The sequence below is a fragment of the Acomys minous genome (genome assembly GCF_964271855.1).
Source record: "Acomys minous genome assembly, chromosome: 5".
In the NCBI taxonomy this organism is placed as follows: Eukaryota; Metazoa; Chordata; class Mammalia; order Rodentia; family Muridae; genus Acomys; species Acomys minous.
Genome location: NC_140494.1, coordinates 9054761 through 9080065, shown reverse-complemented (window position 1 = coordinate 9080065; position 25305 = coordinate 9054761). Strand labels below are relative to the sequence as shown.

Here is a 25305-nt window from a genome sequence, read left to right as displayed (position 1 = left end):
CTCTGAAGCCGCGAGAACTCTGCCCTGCCCTCCTACCGCCCCCCAGCCCCACCTCCATTTTCTGCCGTCAGTTTTGGTCCCGCCTGTGCCCGAGCCGATCCAGTTCCGCTTCCGACTGCTTCGAAGCTGTGTCGCTCCTTGGTCATCATGGGCAAGTCGGATTTTCTGAGCCCCAAGGCCATCGCGAATAGAATTAAGTCCAAAGGGCTCCAGAAGCTTCGCTGGTACTGCCAGATGTGCCAAAAGCAATGTCGCGACGAGGTAAGTGGCTCGGGGAGGTCGCGACCCCGAGGGTCCCGACGGCGACCTCGGTATCCTACCCTGGCTCGGCGTCTCGCCATGGAACGCTTTTCCGCGCAGTCTTCCCCAGCGGGGCGCCAGAGGTCTGTTTTCTCGCTACCCTTCGTGCCGCCCTACAACTACACAAAAAAATGGCCCCAGACAAACACTTAGTGTCACTTACAATGGCCAGACGCCATAGAGCACTGAGGTTTACATATGGACTTCCTTGGAGTGGGTCAAAATTAGGAATTCCAGTTGCGCCACTTAATAGTGATGTAGCTTAGGCAAATAAAGTTCCTCGTATTGGTAAAGTGAAGGTAATAATTGTGTCTACCTGTAAGGTTGTCGCTGAGGTGTTTGTTTTTGTTTTTGAGGCAAAGGTCTCCCCATGACTTAACCGTAATTACCTCCTAAAACCCCCACTTGCTACTGCCATCTTAGAGGTAGAGTTTGAGTACGGATTTCAGGAGGTACAAGTTTGCAGTCCACAAGCACCTAGAACTTAACTGTCTTTCCATATTTGCTTTTTGTCTGAAATATTTTATAGTAAATACATAAATGTCACTATACTTCACCCCTGAAAACTTAAATACGCGATCAATACAACAAGCTAATCTATGTTATCACTTCAGTATATGTCAAAATGCCACCAACACAACAGACCTAATAAAGATTCCTTTACATCATCCGATACACACTGGACAGTGTCTCAGTATGTAGCTTTGGCTGAAACTCACCATGTAGATAGACCAGGCAGGTCTCAAAGGAGATCCACCTCCCTCTGCCTCCAAGTGCTGGTATGAAAGCCATACACCATTGCACTTCATGTTTATACTTTCTCAGTAGTCTCTTGGTGGTGGTGGTGGTGGTGACTGGGGCCTTGTTTATTAAGCAATGCTACAGATTCAACCCAGGGTCTTACACATACCTGCCAAATGCTCTACCACCGATATGCCGTGCATCTAGATTTATGTTACCTTATTTTGATGTGTGTGTGTGTGTGTGTGTGTTTATACATGCATGCATACACACATGCACCAAATGTGTACTGATGCCACTAGACGACATACAGATCTCACACACATATGGAGACCAAAGGGAAACTTGTAGTTATTTCCTTCCAGCAGGAGGGTCCTGGGGATTGAAATCAGGTTGTCACATTTGGCAGCAAGCACTGTCACCTACCAAGCCATCCTACTGGTCCTTATGCTACCTTATTAATAGCTCGGGCCAGACTCTGTTCAGTCCCACTGCCACTGGCCAGATTTCAAAACTCAGTCTTTTTGCTGTTGTTTGTTTTTCAAGACAACGTTTCTCTGTGTATCCCTGGCTGGCCTAGAACTCACTCGGTAGACCAGGCTGGCCTTGAACTCACTGAGATCCGCCTGCCTCTGCCTCCTGAGTGCTGGGATTAAAGAGGTGTGCACCACATCCAAGCTCTTAAAGTCATTTCTTTTAGTTATCCATGCACCTATTTGTGTACTACTGAACCAAAATGGTTATTTTGGGGCCAGGGCAGAGGCAGGCGGATCTCTGTGAGTTCAAGGCCAGCCTGGTCTACAAAGGGAGTCTAGGTCAGCCAGGACTGTTATACAAAGAAACCCTGTCTCGAAAAACCTAAAAAAAAAAAAGTTATTTCATTTTAATTTCAAAAGAAATGTATCAAAAACCAGTATTGCTTTCCATAAATTAAAATATGTTTTTTAAATTCTAGAAACCCAAAGGAACGGATTGGGGGGTGGGGGTGGAAGGCATATCATGGCCCTTGCCTTCCTCCTCTGCTTTCCCATATTGCACGATAAGAACAGAACAGGGAACACGTAAGAATCCGGGCCTTCCTCCCCGTAACCACCTGTGAGGCAGGGAAGGCAGTGAATCAAGAGACCCTTGCAAGGAAACTGTGACTAGCAGAACTAGTCACCTGTCCTCTTCTCGTGAGAACTTAATTTCAGAATAACATCTGAAGCTAATTAAATAGGTACCAGGCAGAGATGAAAGATGACAGGTTCCAGGTGAGCATGTGCTAACCCAGGGAAACCCTGTCAAAAAAGTGGTAGTTGGTAAGGTAAACAAAACAGGCATGACTTCAGACACTAGTGGTTAGTCCTTGTACTCTTAAAGGGAGAACAAGTCCTCTCCTTCCCTCCCCTTTGAGGACAGGTCTCATTATGTAGTCTTGGCTGACCCTGAACTCATAGAGATGCGCCCAGCTCTGCCTCCCAGGCGCTGAGGTTAAAGGCATGTACCTCCATGCCCACCTCATTACTTTATGATTTAAAAAATATTTTAAACTATTTTTACTTTTCCATATCTTCCCTTTCCCTTTTTGCTAATCCCCTTCTTACCCCCCAGGGTCTAGTCCTTTCTAACATTACTTTGCAGCAGGCGCTCACGGTTGTTCATGCATCTTTACACACACTGTGAGACTCTGGGGACAGCTTTACATGATGCAGAGTAAGACACATGGACCACGAACGAAGTGTTCTTTCCTGAAGTGCTTAACCTGAACCTAAACTGACAGAATTACATTTTGAGAAAGAAGTAATTCAGCATAATGTGGGAGCAACAGCACAACTAAGTGTCATTAGCCCTCCAGTGAGTCAGTGCCAGGAAGAAGAGGCTGAGCCAGGGAAGGCTGGTTGTTTTTAATGGTGTGTATGCCTGTGTGTCTGTGTGTGCACACAGAGCATGCCCATGGAGGCTGAGAGAGAGAGAGAGAGAGAGAGAGAGAGAGAGAGAGAGAGAGAGAGAGAGAGAGAGAGAGAGAGAGAAACAGAATTTGAATATATAGGGTACATTTTTCATTTCTACTACGTATGTACTACTGAAATTTCAGGTTCAAGCATAGGTAGAAGAAATACACCAAGACACATTTTGTTGTTGTTCTTGTTTTTGGTTTTTTCTAGACAGGTTTTCTCTTTTTAACAGAGCTCTGGCTGTCCTGGAACTCACTTTGTAGACAAGGCTGGCTTTGAACTCACAGAGCTCTGCCTGCCTCTGCCTCTGAGTGCTGGATTGAAGGCGTTTTCCACCACACCAAGCTCATATATGTTTTTTCTAAGTGTGCACGCATGCGTGTGCGTGTGTTAGAAGAGGTGCTGGATCCCCTGTGGTTAGAGTTACAGGTGGTAGTGAACACCCCAATGTAGGCACTGGGAATTGCATTTAGGTCCTGTACAAGCGCGTCTTGTTCTCCTAACCACTGAACTATATCTCACGTGCTTTTTTTTTTAAGCAATCTTTGAAAGTACAGCTGATAAGTATTTAGCAAAGTTTAAGTGACAGGCAGTAATAGGCATTGGTGTGTGTTAGCTAAGAAGCTAAAGTAAAAGAAAACAGTGAAAAGAGTGTCTGTAGTGGAAACGCAGAATGGGTTCAATCCCCCTTGGGAAGTCTCTGGCAGCACTATAAATGTCCTTTTGTCAGCGCCACTTTTAGTCTCTTGACCTTGATTGCTCTGTGATTGGCAAAGTTGCAAGACTCGGCTCTATGGGAAGTAAAATGAGAGATGGAGCTGCAGAGAGGTCTCAGTACAGTATTTCCCACACAAGTGTAAGGACTTGCATTTGCCCACCAGCACCTGTGTAAAACTGATTAACGGAGACAGAGGCAGGAGGATCCCTGGAGCTTGCTTGCCAGCTAATTCTCCTGAACCTGTGAGCTCCAGGTGCCATGAGAGACCCGATCTCTGACCTACACACACATACACACACGCACGCATGAGCACACACTTAGGCTCACACTAGAGGATGGTTGTAGCAAGTGATTTGATTTTATAAAAGTAATTTATTGGACTGGAGAAATAGCTCATCAGCTAAGAACACCGGCTTCTTGTCCAAAGGACGCAGATTCTATTCTCAGAACCACTGTCTACAGCTTCAGTTCCAGTGGACCCAACACTGTCATCTCCCCCCACGGTGGTACACAGGCATATGTACATGTGTAATTTTAAAAATTAAAAAGAAATTCATCATTAAAGCATCCATTTGCAGGGCTTAATTAACTACTACGTGGGAAGTGTTGTGATGCTGTAGGTGAGAATTTAACTAACTACTTTTCCTTACATCTTTTTTTTTTTTTTTTAGAATGGCTTTAAGTGTCACTGTATGTCGGAGTCTCATCAAAGACAACTGTTGCTGGCTTCAGAAAATCCTCAGCAGTTTATGGATTATTTTTCAGAGTAAGTAACTCAAAGACATCCTTACCTCTTAAATGCTACTCAGTTGGCCATGGAAGAGAAGTGCTTAATATTTCATGTCCCTCGTGGGTGGAGATGGCTGTAGTCTTCCCATGCTCTGGCTTTATCTTCTTTTGAAATTAATCACAGGATGACGTTGTTACCAAAGTGTGTCTTAGAACTGTCTTTCCTTCCTTTCACTTCTATCCCCCTGTTGTAGGGCTTTTGGAGGGACCTTGGGGTGAGCTTCCTGAGTTTTTCTGTGCTTTAATCTTCTCATGGGTACAATGGGTCTGAAGTGGCACTCTCACCAAACTCTTGGGCTCCTGTGAAGGACTGGAAGATTTAGTGAGCTAATATTTTTAAAGAGTGCAGACCTAGTACTGATAACGATTTTCTGTTAATTATTAGCAATACTAGACTTTTTTTTTCTTCAAGCTTCTTGATCTTTTCTGAGAACCTGATATACATATGATTAAATCTTCCAAAGGCTATTGTTTCTATGGGGTATATGTATCAACATTCAAAATTAAATCTGAAAAAAAAATTACAAATATTTTTTATTAGCCCATGTAAAAATACCAATTAGTGAATTCTAGGTTCAGTAAGAGACCCTGCCTCAATAAATAAAGTGGAGATCAATCAAGAAAGACGCTCAGAGTTGACCTCAGGCTTCCGCCCATACAGAGAGTGATGTGTGCCTGCACATGCACACGGGTAGCTTTTTGTTTGTTTGTTTGTTTGGTTGGTTGGTTGGTTTTTTGAGACAGGGTTTTTCTGTGTAGCCTTGGCTGTTGTGGTTGTAGACCAGGCTAGCTTTAGTCTAGAGATCCACCTGCCTCTGCCTCCCTAAGTGCTGGGATTACAAGCAGGTCTTCCCCCACCCCCTTTAATTTAGGTATTGGTATGTAGCCAAGGGTAGTCTTGAACACACAATGCTCTTGCCTCAGCCTCACAAATACTGGTATTACAGCTGTGTTCCACCATACCTGGCTGAGATTTTTAATAGAAAAACCAAACTAAAGCATCATACTGTATTTTCCAAATACAAAAACATATATTTAAATTTTTTGCAAATCTTTTCAGTATCTCACTTAAAAGGCATCTGAAGTCTCATCTTCCCTTCCACATTTGGTCTACTATGAAAAGTTGTTTTGATTGAGGAATATACATGAAATTCAGCCTTAGCATAGATGGTGTTTTAGAAGGGGAAGGCGGTCTCATGACCTTGCCAAAGAAGTTACATTGCTCTCTGGTGCTACGCTGAGATGGTGTGGCGCGTTTCTTGGAATAGTTATAATACAGACTCTGAACCCAGGACAGTGCACATGTATGTTCTCTCAAGTCCACTGGTCTGCCTTTTAGGTGGATCTTGTACACATGTGTAGGTTTTTTGTTTTTTGTTTTTTAGGTTTTTTTCTTTGTAGCCTTGGCTATCCCAGACTCACTTTGTAGACCAGGTTGGCCATGAATTTACAGATCTGCCTGCTTCTGCCTCCCTGAGTGCTGGGATTACAAGCGTGTGCCACCACGCCCAGTATGCATGGTCTTGTATTGCATGTTAGTCTTTTGGAAATAATCAATTGACTGAGTTACGAACACCTTCCTTTCAAATAGTGACCATTTATTGTACAGTGTCATCTGATTGTAATCATTAACTGCAGCACAGATGTTGTCAGGACAGCTGTTGGGCTGAGAGATGCATTGAGCTAGCAGTGGCAGGTCCACCAGCAATATTCTAATCAGATCGCAGAAGCTCCAATCTTGTCATCTTCTCATTGGCAGCACATTGCCTGGTTTGTTGTTGTTGTTGTTGTTGTTGTTGTTGTTGGCTTTCTTTGTTTGTTTTGTTTTTGTTTTTAGTAACACAGCTCTTAAAATTTTGAGAACATGTCTGCTAAATGCCCAGTTAAGAATACTTGTAGTAAGGTCTAATATCCAAACTTTATAAAGAACTCAAGAAATTAAATGCCACCAAACCAAATAACCCAATTGAGAAATGGGGCTCAGAATTAAATAGAGAATTCTCAACAGAGGAATATCAAATGGCTGAAAAACACTTAAAGAAATGCTCAACATCTCTAGTCATCAGAGAAATGCAAATGAAAACAACTCTGAGATTCCATCTTACACCCATCAGAATGGCTAAAATCAAACATTCAAGTGACAACACATGCTGGCGAGGATGTGGAGAGAGAGGAACACTCCTTCATTGCTGGTGGGAATGCAAACTAGTACAGCCACTTTGGAAATCTATCTGGTGCTATCTCAGAAAACTGGGAATAGGGCTTCCTCAAGACCCAGCTATTCCACTCCTAGGAGTATACCCAGAAGATGCTCCAGCACACAACAAGAAAATTTGCTCAACCATGTTCATAGCAGCCTTATTCATAATCGCCAGAACATGGAAACAGCCTAAGTGCCCCTCAGTAGAAGAATGGATAAAGAAACTGGTACATATACACGATGGAATATTACTCAGCTATTAAAAACAAGGATTTTCCAAAATTTGTGGACAAATGGATTGAACTAGAAATGATCATAATGAGTGAGCTAACCCAGAAGCAGAAAGAGTCAAATGGTATATACTCACTTATTACCGGACACTAGCCCAAGGGACAGGTCCCATGAAAGTCTGCACCTACCAGGAAACGGGGATAGAGGTGAGGACATCCTATTGAGACTCTAGATGAGGAAAATATAGAGGATAGGCAAGTAGGGGGACCCAGAGGGTCCTAGAAACCTACAAGAAGAACATTATGATGGCTAGATCTGAGCCCGGGGATTCTGCTTGATCTAAGGCACCAACCATGGACAAAACGGGCAGTCATCATCAAACCCCTACCCAGATCTAGCCAAGGGACAGAACATTCTCCACAGCTAAGTGGAGACTGGGGACTGACTTTCACAGGATCTCTGGTGCCCCATATTTGGCCAAGTCCCTTTGTGGGGGAGGCCCAATGGCACTCGGAAGAAGGATAGAGGACTACCAAGAAAAGACTTGATACCCTAGCACCATATTCAGGGGGAGGAGGTCCCCCACAGCCACAGTCATAGGGAAGGAGGATTGGGGTGAAAGTGGGAGGGAGGGAGGAATGGGAGGATGCATGGGATGGGATAGAAAATGAGATGTAATAGGAATTATTTTTAATTTTCAATAAAAATGTGTAAAAAAAAATAAAAAAAAATAAAAAAATAAAAAATAAAAAAAAAAAGAATACTTGTAGTATGTGTGTCTTTTGGTCTTTTATGTCCCATGAGAAAAATAATTCATTTTGCAGCTCAGCTACATGATGCTTTGCTCCCACCAGCTGTGGGGCACAGGGGCAGCAGTTCATCTGTAACCCACATTCTGTCACAGAATATTAGCAAGATGATAGTGAAGGCTGTGACTTAAAACAACCACCAAGTATTACTGCTCCATGGGGCAGTCTAGATAAAGCTAACCTTAGTTTTCCAGTGATTGCCATGGACTCACATTGTAGACCAGGCTGGCCTCGAACTCACAGGGATCCACCTTCCTCTGCCTCCCGAGTGCTGGGATTAAAAGCGTGCACCTGGCAGTGCTTGTAACTCTTTCCTGGCATACTTTCCTCTGTGTCCTCTCGAGGCCTTCTTATGTCTCCCTCCTCTTAGCTCCTCTAATATTGGAAGTTCTTCAGGATGATTCTCTGATCTTTTTGTGCCATCCCACAGTCACTTTGAGTCACATGTCACCTTAAGTCACATCCTTTTAACTGTTACCTTTATGGTCAGGTGTCTCCTAAATCTTTTCCCTGCTAAATCTTGATCTTCCTTTCTAACAATCATCCCAAATGACAGATGATTTTTTTTCTTTGACAACTCTGCTTCTCTGAAAGCATGTTCAGGGTCAGAATTTCTTTATTTTTATTTTTAAAATTTTAATTTTATGCCTGGCATGGTAGTGCACACCTTTAATTTCAGCACTCGTGAGGCAGAGGCAGGTGGATCCCAATGAGTTCGAGACCAACCTGATCTACAGAGTGAGTCCAGGACAGCCAGGGATACACACAGAGCAGCCCTGACTCGAAAAAAAAAATTAATTTTATAAGTATGAATGTTTTGCCTCCATGTATGTATGTGCCAAGCGCATGACTGGTGCCCATGGAGGCCAGCAAAGGGCAATAGATCCCCTGCAGTTGGAATTAGGATGGTTGTGAGCTGGGACTTGAACCTGGATCCTCTGCAAAGGCAGCAAGTACTCTAAACCAGTGAGCAGTCTCTCCAGCCTTAAAGTCAGCATTTCTGAAGTTGGACTCAGCGTGCTCCCCACCAGCCTCCTGGTCAGCCAGTGGAGCCCCAGCCCCTGGGAATCCCTCCTGTCTGTTCTGTGTGGTGCCCTTTAAACTTAGGTCCTTTCCATTCTTTGTCATAGTAATGGTTCTCAGCATTTCTCACTTGAATCACTCATATGATTCCTCACTGATGTTCTACAAACAATCGCCTGTTCAGGGTTAGCTTAGAGTGTTACATTTCCTTGACGTTCCCTAGCGATGGTGTGCTGCTGGCTTGGGGAGCATAACTTAAGGATTACTGTTCTCTGCTGCCCACCGTGATTTTCTCCCTTCCTTCCCCCTCCCCCCTCTCCTTTTCTCTCTTCCATCTTTTTCCTATTAGTGTATAGATTAAAAAAATTTTACATTAACATGCAAGTAATGAGTCTCATTGTGACATTCTCAGATGTGTTATTGTACTGCCCCATAATTCACCATTTCCCTATTGGCATCCCCTCCCTCCCAGTCACTCTGCTACTTGTTTCCTCTCTTCCCCCCATAAAGTATTCTGTTCTTCTGTTTTCCTGTCACATGTATTCTAGTGTCTACTTTTTCCTCTTCCTTAAGATCTCGTCATCCTCTCTCATGGTCCTCTTCTGGTTTCATTACACATGCACATGCACACACATACACACATGTACACATACACACACTCATTACACATACACTCATTACACACATAACACACTCATTATACACACAGACTCATGTACATATTTTCATGCACATAACCACAAAGTTTAAATCTAGGTTTCACATATGAGAGAAACCATATTTGTATTTATGACCTGGCTTACTTTTTTTAAAAATTGTTTTAGGTTTTGAATTTTAGTTTTTGGAGACAAGATTTCTCTGTGTAGACCAGGCTGGCCTAAAACTCACAGAGACCTGCCTGCCTCTGCCTACTCAAGTGCTGGGATTATCGGCATGGACCTGGTGTGGCTTATTTTTCTTAACATCATAATTTCCATTTCTGTCTTGTTTTCTTGAAAATTTTATAGTTTTATTTTTCTTTAAAATTTTTCTTATTTTATGTGCATGAGTGTTTAGCCTAGATGGAGATTAGAAGGTGTTGAATCCCCTGGGACTACAGTCAAAGGCAGTTGTGAGTAGCCGCATGGCTGCTGGGAATCAAAGCTGGATCCTCACAGGAAACAGCTGCTGCCCTTATTGAACCATCTCTACAGCCCCTCCATTTTCCTTTAGGGCAGTATAAATTTCCATGATTGTCTTTCAAATTACACATTTTAGTTTATTAATTTTCAAACCTACATCTAAATATGCTTTTCTAGTGCCTGCTGAAAACTAGATCTATATAGCGTGACATTCCAGATGATTCAAACATTTGACCAGATCTTGTCTCCCCTCATGCAGTTCTGCCTCTACTCATCCTTATTATCTCCCAAATCTCAGCCTAAGTAGGGTAAGTGTCTTTCTCAAACGCACCTGTGTTTATGGCTCTGTTAACTAGGGTCAGGTTTGTTGTTGTTGTTGTTTTTGTTTTTTGGAAAAAGGGTTTCTCTTGTAATCCTGGCTGTCCTGGGCTTGGTCACAGAGATCTGCATGCCTCTGCCTCCCTAGTGCAGGGATTAAAGGTGTGCACCACTGTGCCTGACGACTCTTTTGAACTTTGAATTATATTTCACTGTCTATATTAAAATCACTTTTGGTGTTGGGCATGGTGGCGCACGCCTGTAATCCCAGCACTCGGGAGGCAGAGGCAGGCAATCTCTGTGAGTTCCAGGCCAGCCTGGTCTACAAAGGAAGTCCAGGACAGCCAAGGCTACACAGAGAACCCGTCTCAAAACAAAACAAAACAAACAAACAAACAAACAAACAAAAAAACCCAAGTAAAATCACCTCCAGCAATGCCCTCAAATCTGTTCATGATATTTTCTTACATGTCTTTTTTTAGTTGACTTTATTTGGACTGCTTGAAAGTGAAGACGAGTTTTTTGCTCACCAGGATAGTGTGGTATTTTTATGCCGTAGTCATTAGTACAAAGACCTTGTGATGAACCCCTTCTAAAGACATGTGCCAGTTTCTACCATGGCTGCGTTATTAAGGCCAAACATTTCAACTCCAGACTGACTTACACTTTACTTTGAAAGCTAATCTTTGCAGTTCTTTTTGTTGTTGTTGTTCACTTTAAAGGTTTATGGCACACGGTTATATAGGTGGTTGATGAGGCATTTGGTCACTAAAGTTTATGATTGCTTAAACTTCAGGAAGCTGCAGCTTTATATTTATAGCAAGTACCTTAACATTTTTCTTTCTTTCTTCACTAGGGAATTCCGAAATGACTTTCTGGAACTTCTGAGGAGACGCTTTGGTAGCTATCTCAAATATTATGGAAGTAACAATTTCATTATTGCGTGCATTTCTTCAGGCTCAGCAGTGTCCTGTTTTGTTTTTAGGCACTAAGAGAGTCCACAACAACATTGTCTACAATGAGTACATCAGCCACCGAGAGCACATCCACATGAACGCCACTCAGTGGGAAACACTCACCGACTTCACCAAGTGGCTGGGCAGAGAGGGTAAGAGAGGACAGGGGAACAAGTGTTCCGTGGCGTTATTCTAGGGGAGAAGCCATGTTCAGAGCTTGTCTGATTTTATAGAAAAGTCGATCTATGGGCAATTAGAAAACCAGGAGGGGCACATACTAGTCCACGGTTAAAAGTTTATTATATGCTGTCTTTGTTTATTCTTTGAGGCTTACATAGCCCAGGCTGTACTGGAACTTATGATGCTCTTGCCTCTGCTGCCTGGGCGTTGTTGGCCTGACAGGCTTTGGAGCTCAGTGGCCACTGTGAGTCCATCAGTGGATGAATTCAATGATGTCGGAGCCTCCAGTCACTCACTGCACAATGGCTTAACACATGAGTTCTGGGAGATGGTTCATATCCAAACCGTAATATTTGCCTTTAGCTTAAGAGTTATTAGCAGTTTGATGAACTGACATTGATTCTTAGGACACACATGGTGTAAGGAGAGAACAGATGCCTGAAAATTTCTGACCTCCACATGTGTGTGCACCACACACATACACATGTGCACCACATACACATGTGTGCCACATACACAAATAAAAGTAATACAAATTTATTTTAAAACGTTAATAGTCTTTTCCATTCTTTCTTTTCCTTCTCTCTATATTCACCCACCCACCTTCCTCCCTCCCTCCCTCCCTCCCTCCCTCCCTTCCTCCCTCCCTTCCTTCCTTCCTTTGTTGAGACATTGAGACAGAGGCTCCCACTGCACTCCAGGCTACTCTAGAGCTCAGCATGCATCCCATGGACGTCCTCTTGCTCCTCCTAAGTGTTAGGTTTATAGCATGAACCGCCACCACTCAGCTTTGTAGTCCTTCTTTAGGGGGGAATGTCTCATATTCTATCTTGAGGTAATTACTCAAATTTACTTTTTTCTTTTCTCATTTTTAATCTTTTGTTTTGTTTTGTTTTTGGTTTTTGAGACAGGGTCTCTCTGTGTAGCCTTGGCTGCCCTGGACTCCCTTTGTAGACCAGGCTGGCCTCGAACTCACAGCGATCCCCCTGCCTTTGCCTCCCGAGTGCTGGGATTAAAGGTGTGCGCTGCCACGCCCGGCCCTCATTTTTAATCTTCACATGATGATAAATTTAGGAAGACAGGTGTCAATATTTTTCTTATTTGGTGTGTTACTTTATTGTAAGCTAGCAGATCATTTACTATTTATCAGAAAGTAAGGACTTTGGTGTAGTTGAACATTTGTTCTTAAAGTCCTTGCTCGTGTGTCTCTTGTTCAGCTGTTACCTCAGTGTACCTATAGAAGCACGGATGTGAAGGCTCCCTGTGTTTCAGGCTTGTGTTTGATGGTGCTTGATTGTAGTTCCTGAATGAGTAAATGTGCAGAGATGAAATACCTTATGTTTGTGGTTTACTTTGGATCTGTATGCAAAGTCATGCTGTGCTTTTGTTTGTTTTTATTATTTATTTTTTGTTTGTTTGATTTTAAGGCTTGTGTAAAGTGGATGAAACACCTAAAGGCTGGTATATTCAGTACATAGACAGAGACCCAGAGACTATTCGCCGGCAACTGGAATTAGAGAAAAAAAAGAAGCAAGATCTTGATGATGAAGAAAAAACTGCCAAATTCATTGAGGAACAGGTGAGGAGAGGTCTAGAGGGGAAAGAGCAGGAGACACCTGTCTTTACAGAATTAAGCCGAGAAAATGATGAAGAGAAAGTTACGTTCAATCTGAATAAAGGAGCAGGTAGCTCAGCAGGAGCAACAACATCCAAGTCAAGCTCTTTGGGACCAAATGCACTGCAGGCATTGGGGAGCGCAGCATCAGTGAAGCGAAAAGAATCTTCACAGGGCTCAGCTCAGTCTGCAAAGAAGAAAAAGAAGTCCGCGCTGGATGAAATCATGGAGATTGAAGAGGAAAAGAAAAGATCTGCGCGAACAGACTCCTGGTTACAGCCCGGAATCATTGTGAAAATTATAACGAAGAAACTTGGAGAGAAATATCACAAGAAAAAGGGTGTTGTTAAGGAAGTAGTTGACAGGTACACAGCTGTGGTAAAGACGATTGACTCTGGAGACAGGCTGAAGCTGGACCAGACTCACCTAGAGACAGTCATTCCAGCACCAGGGAAGAGAGTTCTTGTTTTGAATGGCGGCTACAGAGGAAATGAAGGCACCCTAGAGTCCATCAATGAGAAGACCTTTTCAGCCACCATAGTCATTGAAACTGGACCTTTGAAAGGACGCAGAGTTGAAGGTATTCAATATGAAGACATATCTAAACTTGCTTGAGTTTGAAAATTTGTTAAAAACATATTGAAATCATAAAGCATCAAATTGATGTTAGCCAAGGCACTGTGTAACTCTACTGTGTTAGGGGATCTGTTTTGTATAAAAGATTGATCTATTTAAATACTACTGGATAGTTGTTGGGGTAAATTTTATAATAAAATCTAGTGGTTTTTAAGTGTCAAGACTCATTTTATCTTTGTTTCTTTTTCCTTCATAATATTCCCTTGGTAGATTTTTACCATCATTAAAAGAATACTATTGTAGGGGTTGGCGAGACGGCTCAGAGGTTAAGAGCACAGGCTGCTCTTCCAGAGGACTTGGGTTAAATTCCCAGCACCCACATGTAGCTCATAACTGTCTGCAACTCATGTTCTAGGGGATCCAATAACCTCACACAGATATGCATGCAGGCAAAGCACCAATGTACACAAAACACAAATAAATTAGAAAAAAGAATACTTTTATAAAGTGTTAAATGTAAGACAATTTGGAAAAAATAGCACATTCTTAGCTGGGCAGCTGGTCGTGGTAGCTCACACCTTTAATCCCAGCACTGGGGAGGCAGAGGCTGGTTATGAGCTCGAGGCTAGCCTGGTCTACAAAGTGAGTCCAGGACAGCCAAGGCTACACAGAGAGACCCTCATTCTTAAAGCATATTAACATCTGTTTCTTGTTAGGCAAGCTTGCCGTTGATTCTGGTGAATCAGTGGAGTCACTTCTTTTTTGCTATTAAGAAACCCTTTAGAGTCTGTTGAGATGGCTCAGCCGTTAAGAGCACTGACTGCTCTTCCCTAGAATCCATGTTCAATTCCCAGCACCAACATGGTGGCTCACAGCTATCTGTAACTGCTCTCTTCCAGCCTTCATGAGCACTGCATGACATGCTGTACAGATAGCCATTGCAAGCCCAACACCCATACACAGACAATAAATGGTATGGTGTACAGACATCTGTGCAGGCAAACATTCATAAACATAAATTAAAAGAAGTTCTTCCGTCGCTTGTGTGTCCAACCTTTGGTTTCCTTGGCTATATTGAAGAAAGAACTGTCCTAGAACACACATTAGATCTAGGGGTGCCTACTTGGTGGCCCGTAGGTTGTGAGAACATACACTCTTTTATTTTTCATTACCATTGGGTCATGATATTATTTACAATGTTCATGCTTGAGAACCACACAATCATGTAATATATGTATGTACGTATGTATGTATGTATGTATCTTCTGCAGTTACAGATGTTGGTGAAATGATACGTGAGTTCTGAGAACTGAACTTGGACCCCTTCTTCAAAAGCAGAAAATGCTGAGCCAACCCAAGGTTGATTATTCATTTAAAACGGTGTGTAAAGCATCTGTGTTATAAAGCAGCTGAAGAAGCAATGTTCCCTGTCCATGGCTGTGTTCACCCAAAGTCTCCTAAATAACCCTCTTATATAATAATGGCAAATGCGTAATCCTCAACGCTGAGGTGACAAACACTGAACTGTAGATGGGTTTTCACAGTAAACTGCTCCTGGGCTTGGCCTCAGTGGCAGCTGCACCCATCAGCCACGTCCTGGGTATCGCCTTGATCAACACACATCACCTGAGACTTCTTTGCAAATGTTTATTTTCTTGGGTTAGCAGGCCTTTTAGGCCTCGATAGTATCTGGCTTTGTTTTGAGTTGCTGAAACGGAAGAATAGCTGCAAAAAGTGTCGGGGGAGAAAATGTACACATACAATTTCCAAGACCAGAAGCCTTTAAGGCCGTTTGAGAAAGCTGTAGAGCTGAGGCACAAAGTAATCCTTGTAGTGCCCGTCGATGAACCCTTTCCCGCTGTTGTGCACGAACCAGCAGGGGACGTCTGTTCCGAACACTATGTTGGTCCTGTAGTCCTTCTGTAAGCCTCTGAAAGGAAAATGGGGTGTGTGGTTAGGGGAAAGGACCCAAGGCACAGCCGAGAACAGGACAGCCCTTCCCTTGTTCGCTGTGCCTTTCTCACTACTATTTCTACCCGCCCTCTGCCCCTTCCCTGCCCCCCAAGTTTAAAAGAAGTGTCAGTGTTGGGGGTTTGATGCTAGGAGAACAGGGAGAGCCCAGTGTGTCCTCAGACAGTTAAGACAGTCCTCCTAGAAGTTGGCCTGTTTAGATTCTTCCAGCAAGGTAACAGTAGCAAATGGGTAGTGAGAAGATGAAACAGCACCGTAGGCTAAGTGTGCTACCTGATGACTCTGAGGCACCCTCTCAATTTGTGGGAGATGTTATCTGTAAGAGTGATGCCAGTGGTTTATGAGCAAATTCAAGTCTTCCCCTTGATGAATGAAGGAGAATATTTTTAGAATGCATATGAGCCTGGCGTGGTGGTGCACGCCTTTAATCCCAGCACTTGGGAGGCAGAGGCAGGCGGATTGCTGTGAGTTCGAGGCCAGCTGGTTTCCAGGACAGCCAAGGCTACACAGAGAAACCCTGTCTCGAAAAAAAAAAATGCATATGCCACACTGCCACCAGTGAGCCTTAAAAGATTGGAGTGGGGTCATTCAGTTTGATTTAGTCATCAAAGGCGTTGCATGGGGCTAGCAATAGGTGAAAAGGCTCAATGGTTGCCTTTTGTCCTAGAAAAGATGGTCTGTTATGAAACTGCCTATGACTAAGACAGTTGCTAAGTGGCGATCATCATTTCTGCATGCTTACTGATGTCTTGTAATAACACATTGGTTTCTGTCTGGCAAGCCAATACCACCACGTGGGTGCATACTTAAGAGTCAAGCCATCATTTAGTGTTCTGTCTATTTTGTGGTGGCATGCATCATATATAAGTTTGTGATTTAATTATCACTGTAAAGTTACATTAGAATCATCTGGAAAATGATGGCGTTTCTGGACTGTTGTTTCCAATAAGGAAAATTAACTGCTTTCTGAAATATCAAAAAAACAAAAATGCTTCCACGTGATATCAAATTAAGCATGAGGAAGACACGTGAATAAGAAGGAAGGGACTGAAACTCAAAGATTTATAATATCTACCCCGAATGCTAAATTCCCACTTAGCAATGAATCATGACACATGTAAGAAAAGCTAACTCAAAGTACATTCAATACATCCATACTCAAGACTACGTTACATAAAAATATGCATGCCTTCTCCGGAATTGGGCGCACATACACATGGTCATTATTTGCATTTAACCTGGGCTATCCTGAAGTGCCCTTTGGCTAATGGTGTTTATGTGTCTATTGTCAATGACTTGTACACTTTGACAGCGTTTTCAAGTGGCTTTTCTTATGCATCCAAGGCCTACCTGGTGACGTTCAACTTATGTCCTTTCACTTCCATGCTTGCCTCTGGCTTTCCCGGCTCTTTTCCTGGTCTCTCATTGAAGATCTGGACATCTGGCTCATGCATGAACTGTCCTAATGATACAAAGCACAGACATGGATCTCATGGAATCCGAGGCCTGTCATTGGGATCAAGTGGCGTTTTTGTCTTCCTTCTAGAATCTCTTTATTGGGGGATTCTAGATGCTGGTCTACTAGACCATGGTAAATTAGTGCCCTTCTGATGGCAGCAGGCAAGGTAGGCATTGGAGAGTGTAGCGCAGACCAGAGGAATGAGGTGTTTTCAATTGTCACATGCTTAAAATAATTGCATGTTCTTGAGTATACTTGTCCCAAGCCCCCTAATCCAAGTCACCTCTCTTCGGCCACAGAAAAAAGTCCTAGCATAAATCTTAACCTGTTTTAACTTGCTGCACTAGTGTCACTGGGCAGATGGTCTTGGCCACGCCATTCCCCACTCACCCTGCCATGCTGGGCCCTATGCTCTTGTAGCCTTACCTGCCACCTTCCTGACTTCTAACCACAGTTATCCAAGTCACCACATGTTGATGGTTGAAACGCCTTACCTAGCAGTCCATGTGCACTGGGTGAGAACTTGTCTGTAGGGGGAGCGTAGATCCCCAGGAAGTCCACATTGACTGGATGCTTCTTCCACACACGGTGCAGCAGCACGGAAAACAACAGTTCTTTATCCAGGGTGAGAGTCACAGATTTTTCTTTCTTCACGGAGATAAGCATCCTATGTGAAAGTCAACATAGAACTAGTTTCTAGATGATTCCAGAACATTTTTTTATTTTCTCTCCTTTCTGTCTGTATGTCTCTCTCTCTATGTATGTATGTGTGTATGTATATGTATATGCCCATTTGTATATGCATGCATACTAGCAGAGGTCAGAAAAGGACAATTTGCAGGGCTTGGTCCTCTCCCTCTACTATGTGGGTCCTGAGACTGAACTTAGGAAATCAGTCTCAGCAGCAAGTGCCTTTACACACTGAGCCATCTTGCCAGTCCCAGAACAGACATTTTTTTTTTTAAAGCAAGTGATTCTCAGCTCGAACACAAACTCTCCATTCCTCCAGGGAGAGCTTCCCCATGTCAGGGCCATGGGATATTGCAGTGTCTAAAACACTTTGCTCTAAAACAAGATGCTCTTGCATAAACTGCAGTCATACTGCTTGGCGCATATTCTCCGATGTAGTCAGCTATAGATTTCACTCGATGGATTTGCTTACCCGTATTGAGCATTCACTACTGTATGCCATGCACTGAGGCTTGTCAGCGAGACACACTGAGCTTTGAAAACAATTCCTGGTACCAGGGGCAGCATAGCCGATGAGGCAGCTTCCCTGAACCTCAGCTTCCTGTCAGTTAAAATGATGACTGCATGCTCGTTGCTGATGTTGAGTTAGGCTTACTTCTGCAGCCATGTCCCAAGGGCAGATGGGAATCAAGGTGGACTAATACTTGCCTCTCTTTTCCAAGATGAGCAGTGTCAGACCAGGACAATCGAGATGTAGAAGACCCGTAGCTCAGGGTGATGCTCTCCGTGCTGACTTCCATTTTCATGTCTTCTTTTTGGAAATAAAATCCCAGCTTTCCAAAGTAGGTGCTTAGTTTTCCATTCTCTGCTTTTTTGGAACCAATAAGCTGCCCATTGACTAAAATCCCTGTAAAGGAAAACATGCTTTCTCTCCTGTGCCCCATCTATGGGTACCACAGTTTGTATTTATAAAATTTGACAACTTTGCAAAATAACTTTTTATAGTAGAACATTTTTTCTTTATAAAATCTCATCTTACCGTTAACATTTTATTTTTGTAATATTTATTTATTAAGTATAGTGTTCTGCCTGCATGTATACCTGCAAGCCAGAAGAGGGCACCAGATCTCACTATAGATGGTTGTGAGCCACCATGTGGTTGCTGAGAATTGAACTCAGGACCTTTGGAAGAGCAGCTAGTGAGCTCTTAACCTCTGAGCTTTCTCTCCAGCCCCCATTAAATTAAGTCAAAATAACATCAGCTAGCTCATGCTTAGAATATATATTTTAAGTTATAATTGCTCAAGGTGCTTAGTAATATATGTAATTCAATTTCTCATTAGTTATAAAAATTTTAAGACTGTAGACTATCTAGTGAGGTGAGGAAAGAAAGGAATCCCTGGTCACTCCAAGAAAGCATGGAAATCATGCAACTAGTAAATGCATATTAAGCCTATTTTTATGTTACCTGATTCTGGGTCAGATACCAGGCTAAAGATTTTTCCAGGTTCTGAGTCAATATTGAAACAAATCTTCTTTTGGCTTTTTGGCAGGTAAATGATGAAGTGAGGGTCGTTTTCCACTAGAAAACATACAAGGAAAACAAAAACAAAATTATAAAAAGGAAGATGCTGTTTGTCATTGTTGGGTTTTTTGAAGCAGGATCTACCTTTGTAACCCAGGTTGGTTTTGAACTTGGGCTCTTGTCTCAGCCTCCAGAAGGTAGGATCACAGGAACGCATTAGCATCAGCTCCTGTTATTTTCTTTAATTCCTCAAACCACATAGGTCATTCTAGGTAGTTAACAAATACTTGGTTCGTTGATTACTGTCAAAGCTGGGCACCAGGGGACATTGTTAAAGTGGGAAACAATGGCTCCTTTGAAAAATAATTATGGTAAATGTGTCCTTCTATATAAACACATCAACTTGTGGTGGTTTGAATAAGATCACCCAGCCCCCAGGTTCATATATTTGAATGCTCAGTCACTAGGGAGTTGCACCACTTGAAAAGGATCAGGTGTGGCCTTGTTGGAGTAGAAGACGTGGTCTTTGAAAGGATTAGGTGTGGCCTTGCTGGAGTAAGTGTGGCATAGAGGATAGGCTCTGAGGTTTCAAAAGCCCAAGCCAGAGCCAGTGGCTTCTCTCTTCTTGCTGCCTGCAGATCTGGAGGTGGAACTCTCAGCTCCTCTGCAGCACCATGTCTGCTTGAGTGCTGCCATGCTCCCTGTCGTGATGATAAGGGACTAAATCTATGAAGCTATAAGCCAGCCAGCCCCTAGTTAAATGCCTTTTTTTTTTTTTTTACAAGAATTGCCATGGTCATGGTCATGGTGTCTCCTTACAGCACTAGAACAAACATTAAGACAGTTTGCTTGAATAAAATTGTTTTATGAGAGACAATGGTTAGTTCTGCCATCCTACTTTACTAAAATTCCATCAGTTAGGTCAGTAAACAGTATTCACCCTACACTGTCACGTTGAATTGATGTGTTTCTCAGCAAAGGAGATGGAACTCAGCCTTAAGCTAGTCAGTGTAGCTTTAACTTTTGATAGGGTTGGAAGTAGGTTGAAGATCTCTATGGAAACTTTATACATTCCTGAAATGCTAAGATTTATAGACCAAACACTAGTTAGAATTTGTTGAATGTCTAGCTATGAGAATCTGCTTCCTAGCAACCCTACAGCCATTGCCTCATATTACAGGCGGGATAACTGAGAGCAGAGAAATTAGTGTACAGCCAAAGCGCCCTTCTCTCTCCCTCCCTCCCTCCCTCTCTCTCTCTCTTTCTCTCTCTCTCCTGTCTGTCTGTCTGTCTCTGTCTCTCTGTCTCTCCTCTCTCAGCTGTACTGTGATATAAAACCTAGGACTTTGCACACACTAGGCATGTGATCTCCCACAGAGTGACACCTTCATTTTTTTCTTCTGTGAAATGTGGTATTGTTATGTGTCCATGCTGGCCTCAAACAGTTCACCTGCCTTCATCTTGAGTGCTTGGATAGTCTGGAGTCAATTTTAAAAATCATTTTATTTAGTTTTACTTTAAATTATTTGTTGATACACGGTTTCCTTGGCTAGCTCACCTCAGCTTGGCATTGGTAGCCTATGCCACCATGCTGGCTCAACAGTCTTAAACTGTCAGGTCTGAAGATTATTTTCTTCTTTTTAAAAAAATGTGTTCACTTATTTGTGTGTGTGTGTGGAACCTTGCAGGTTCCAGGATCAAACTCGGAGTACTAGGCTTGGTTAGGAAACACCATTACCCTTGGCGCCACCTCTCTGGTCCATCTGAAGTTGTTTGTTTGTTTTTGTCTGTTTGAATATGAGAGTCCATTCAAGAGAACCTAGAGATCTGCACTTATATTTACAACAGGAACTAGCTTTCCACACGGCTTCCATTTCCGTCGATCCATATACTGCTGGCTAGTGGGACCTTCCTAGGGGATTGGGGGTGGGGCACACGGAGGAGCTGCATTTACTCCTATGTCCTCCAGGTGGCGCCTTTGTCTCACATGTTGAGAGGGAATGTGTCAAAGAGGTTGAGCAGTGCTCAATGGGGTGTCGATGACCAAACACCAAGAAACATGTTATTGCTTTCAGGTGATCACATCTACTATCTGCACCACCCCCTACCCCTACCCCCGCCACGTGCTGTTCTGCAAAAGATGATGACGCATTTGGATTTAAAGAAAATTGATAGCTCCTATTCAAGGATCACAACCACTTACTGAGCAACTACTAAGTGCTTAGCCAATGGAGGCTGTCCATGAACAATGAAGCCATGCCCCACCAGGACATTTCCCTGAGAAGAGCATCTTCTGTTCCAGAAGGCTCACCCACACAGTTGGAAACAGTGCTGCATGAGCGTTTGTTCCCATGCAAACTCATATCCTGAGCCCTACTCATCAAAATATGATGGCATCTGGACATGGAGCCCTTCGGAGGTCATTAGGTTTCCATTAATTAGGTCAAACATGAGGCCTGACGCTAAGATCAGTGCCCTAATAGGAAGAGGCACCGGAAGTGCTCTAGTCTCGGCTACTTTGTTATGGCGGCTGCAGTAGGCTAACGCACGAACCTGTTATCTCTCCACAGAAGGAGGCAATATCTGCAAGTCACCTAGCTTCTCAAAATGGCGATTTTATTGGTTTATGGATGTTCACGCAGGGTTTCTGATGGGTGGAGAAGGGAGAAATGCTTTTTACCTTGACTCAAATGTGGAGGCGGAGTGGACTCCAGTGGCTTCGCTCCTACTGCAAGCATGGCCATCACTGGTGTCGGGGATGGGCTGGCCCACGATGGGATGGAACCCGAGGCAACCTTGGTGCCATAATACAGCGCTCCTGTGTAGGCGAACTCACATCCATTAGTTACCATGTTTCCCTTCCATAGAAATTGTATTCAGCTGGGCGGTGGTGGCGCACGCCTTTAATCCCAGTACTAGGGGAGGCGGAGGCAGAGGCAGGCAGATCTCTGTGAGTTCGAGGCCAGCCTGGTCTACAAAGTGAGTCCAGGACAGCCAAGGCTACACAGAGAAACCCTGTGTCAAAAAACCAAACCAAACCAAACCAAACAAAAAAACAAAAAAAAAAAAAAAAAGAAAGAAAAAAGAAGAAAAAGAAAAAAAAGTAATTGTATTCAACTTAGAGAATCTGCTTTTTGCATCCTCTTTGCCAACCAAAGGTTCTCAGCTAAGGTTTTTCTTTTCCCCATCTTAAAAAAAAAAAGTGCAGTTCTAGGTATGGAAGTCAGAGTTTTGACTGTGCAAAGTAGGCACTCTGCTACTGGGCTTCAACCGACAGCTCCTCTTCTTAGTCAGAGTCTTCCTCCTCTCTCCCTTCTAGCATCACACTGCAGGAGCCTGCGATGCAATTCTTTTAGTATCTAGGACTTTAAATCGGTCTGCTCTGCTGGGCATAGTGACACATGCCTACAATCCCTCGCACTCAGGAAGTAGAGGCAGGAGGACCAGGAATTCCAGGCCGTCCTTGGCTACGTAGAGAGCTGTTACCACTGAACCTACTTGAACAACATTAAAACCTCAGAAGCTCATTGTAAAGTATGACACCCACTCTCAAGACTGTGCACCAGGGGACGGCAGAGGGAGAGAATCTAATTGAATCCATCTCAGCCTTAGCTATAAATAAAGAGACTTCCCATGGGACATAGACCACAAGGATGATATTCAAGGCTGTTTCTAGGCCACAGTTTTCATATGTACTCTTAGTAAGAAGTGTGTGTGTGTGTGTGTGTGTGTGTGTGTGTGTGTGTGTGTGTGAAATGCAGGTATGGAAGGTGTGGCTGTGTATATGTATATGTGCATGTGGGTGCACATATGCGGGGAGATCAGGGGTTAACCAACCTTGAGTGTTGGTTCTTAGGAGCTGTCCACTTTATGATTTGAGAAGTGTCCTGGGACCTGGGGACTGGTGATTTTAGGCTGGCTTGTCTAGCCACTAAGCCCCAAGGATTCCTTTGCCTCCACCTCCCTGGTGCTGAGATTACAAATGGGTGCCACCACTCCCTGACTTTTAGGCGTGTGCTGGGTATTGAGATCAGGTCCTTATGCTTGGAAGACTGTCTCAGCCATTTTCCTTGCCTAATTTCCTAACAAATACATGCAGTTCCCCTGTGTCCCCACTAGGAGTCCCCAGGAACCAATGCACCAGCTAAAATAACATAGTGCACTCACCCAGACACATAATAAAAAGAAATCTTAAAAAACAGTATCGTAGAAGGACATTGCCAACTGATAAATCATTAAAGTTTTTTTTTTTTGCTTTTTTTTTTTTTTTTTTTTTTTTTTTTTTGGTTTTTCAAGACAGAGTTTCTCTATGTAGCCTTGGCTGTCCTGGACTCACTTTGTAGACCAGGCTGACCTTGAACTTACAGAGATCCACCTCCCTCTGACACCTGAGTGCTGGGATTAAAGGCATGTGCCACCACTACTTGGCCTTGTTTTGCTCTTTTTTAAATTATTTTTTCTTTACATGTATGAGTGTTTGCTTGCATGTATGTCTGTCCACATGCATGTCTGGTGCCCACAGAAGCCAGTAGAAGGTATCAGATCCTCTGGAACACTGGAGATAGAGATGGTTGTGAGGCATCATGTGGCAATCAAACCTTGGTCCTTAGGAAATGTGTGAAGTGCTATTAACTATTGGGCCATCTCTCCAGGCTCTCCTTTATTTTGAGACAGGGTCTTGTTATGTAGCCTAGGCTAGTCATGAATTCACTAGGCAGCAGCAGCACATCATAGCCTGGGATGTCATATCCTCCTGCTTTGTCCTTGGGAATGCTGGGATTTCAGGTGTTCATAATGTGCCAAACCAAATGAAGGAGCAAGCTTGAGCAATTACGGGCACAAGCTGGGAACAAGAGGTGGATCGGAGATGGGAGCAGATGCGTTGGGACTTCAACACGAGACAAGAAGGCCAGTCCATATTGTTGCCCCATGAGTGCCCAAAGCACTGACCTGAGCAGCAGGAGTGGTCCTGCGGTGGGGAGTCAGCCAGCATGCGTTCGTCCCCAGCATCATTCTCAATCACCATGGCAGTGAGTGGAGTCACAATATGATGTTCTAGAGACATCTGCAGGATTGTTTTTGTGATTTTCCTTTTGATGGCAGCTGTAGGAGCCAGACTTCTGCATTTGGGGGACAGATATTGAAAACTATCACTACACACAAGGGTGAACTCATACCCTAAGCCCACTCCCCCACTGATATTCAACCAAGACCTGCGCACAGTTGAGGATGCCTAAGCCAAGAGGGAAAGAGAAATAACAGGTTTCATGGACCTTAATATCTGCTCTCAAGGGAATGTTTTTAAATCACATTTATTTGTTTTGTGTGTGTGTACATGCGTGCGCATGCACGCACATGTGCCATAGTGCCTGTGTGAAAGTCAGAGAACAGCATGTGGGAGTTGCTTCTCTCCTGCCACCATGTAGGACCCCAGGAACAAACTCAGGTGGATAAGCCCAAGCACAGGCACCTTTAGCTACTGAGCCATCTCACTGGTCCCTCAAGAGATTGTTTTTAAAGACTTTTTTTTTCCAGAGCAGTTTTAGGTTCATGGTGAACTTGAGTAAAAGGTACTGAGAGGATTCTCCATGTACCCCACCCATGCGCAGCCTCCGGGATTACAGACCTCTTGTACCTGAGAGGTACAAGTGTGACAGAAAATGAACATGCATTGACATAGGGACTAGAAGTTTACACTGGGGTTTACTTGTACAGAAATGGACATGACAGACCTATCATTGCAGAGTCATATGGAACAGTTCCTGTGCCCTAAAATGCTCTGTGCTCTATCCATTACCTGGAATTGTAGCAGCCACTGATCTTTCTACAAAGCTTTAAAAATCAATATTCAACTTTCAGAGCAACTTCTCTATGCCTTTAGGTATAGCAAATGTACTTCTGTCCAAGGGGCAGAGATATTTATTTCTTACTTCAAAACCACAGCTTATAGCCCTGTGTAGTTTTTAAAAATATATAATCTTATTGACATCAGGGATTTCCCCTGTGAGTCCAGTTATATGGAGGTTACAATTCTTGTAACCTAGTTCAGTGACCTTGGCCCATCTTCCTGAGAGTCCAATCAGAGAGGTGAAAAGGAAACTTTGATCCTTTTGGCAAAAATCCCCATGAAACTCTGGTGCATGTGT

The 25305-nt window shown here is 43.3% G+C and overlaps 2 protein-coding genes across 2 annotated transcripts in view; one reads left to right on the top strand and one right to left on the bottom strand.

Moving 5' to 3' along the window:
- Window positions 1-47: 47 nt before the first annotated feature.
- KIN (Kin17 DNA and RNA binding protein) lies at window positions 48-13735 on the top strand. Its single transcript, XM_084781055.1, has 5 exons — window positions 48-261; window positions 4368-4462; window positions 11044-11087; window positions 11173-11295; window positions 12751-13735. The coding sequence occupies exons 1-5, from the start codon at window positions 148-150 to the stop codon at window positions 13551-13553; spliced, it is 1179 nt and encodes a 392-aa protein (XP_084637181.1). The 5' UTR covers window positions 48-147; the 3' UTR covers window positions 13554-13735.
- A 1412-nt stretch (window positions 13736-15147) lies between these two features.
- ITIH2 (inter-alpha-trypsin inhibitor heavy chain 2) overlaps window positions 15148-25305 on the bottom strand; it is a 34342-nt gene continuing 24184 nt past the window's right edge. Inside the window, exons 15-21 of the mRNA XM_084781054.1 lie at window positions 24110-24279; window positions 21840-21977; window positions 19103-19216; window positions 18343-18541; window positions 17439-17611; window positions 16836-16947; window positions 15148-15444 (exon numbers count right to left, since the gene is read on the bottom strand). Coding sequence (XP_084637180.1) covers window positions 15297-15444; window positions 16836-16947; window positions 17439-17611; window positions 18343-18541; window positions 19103-19216; window positions 21840-21977; window positions 24110-24279 — 1054 coding nt within the window. The 3' untranslated portion in view covers window positions 15148-15296. The remainder of the gene's footprint in view (window positions 15445-16835; window positions 16948-17438; window positions 17612-18342; window positions 18542-19102; window positions 19217-21839; window positions 21978-24109; window positions 24280-25305) is intronic.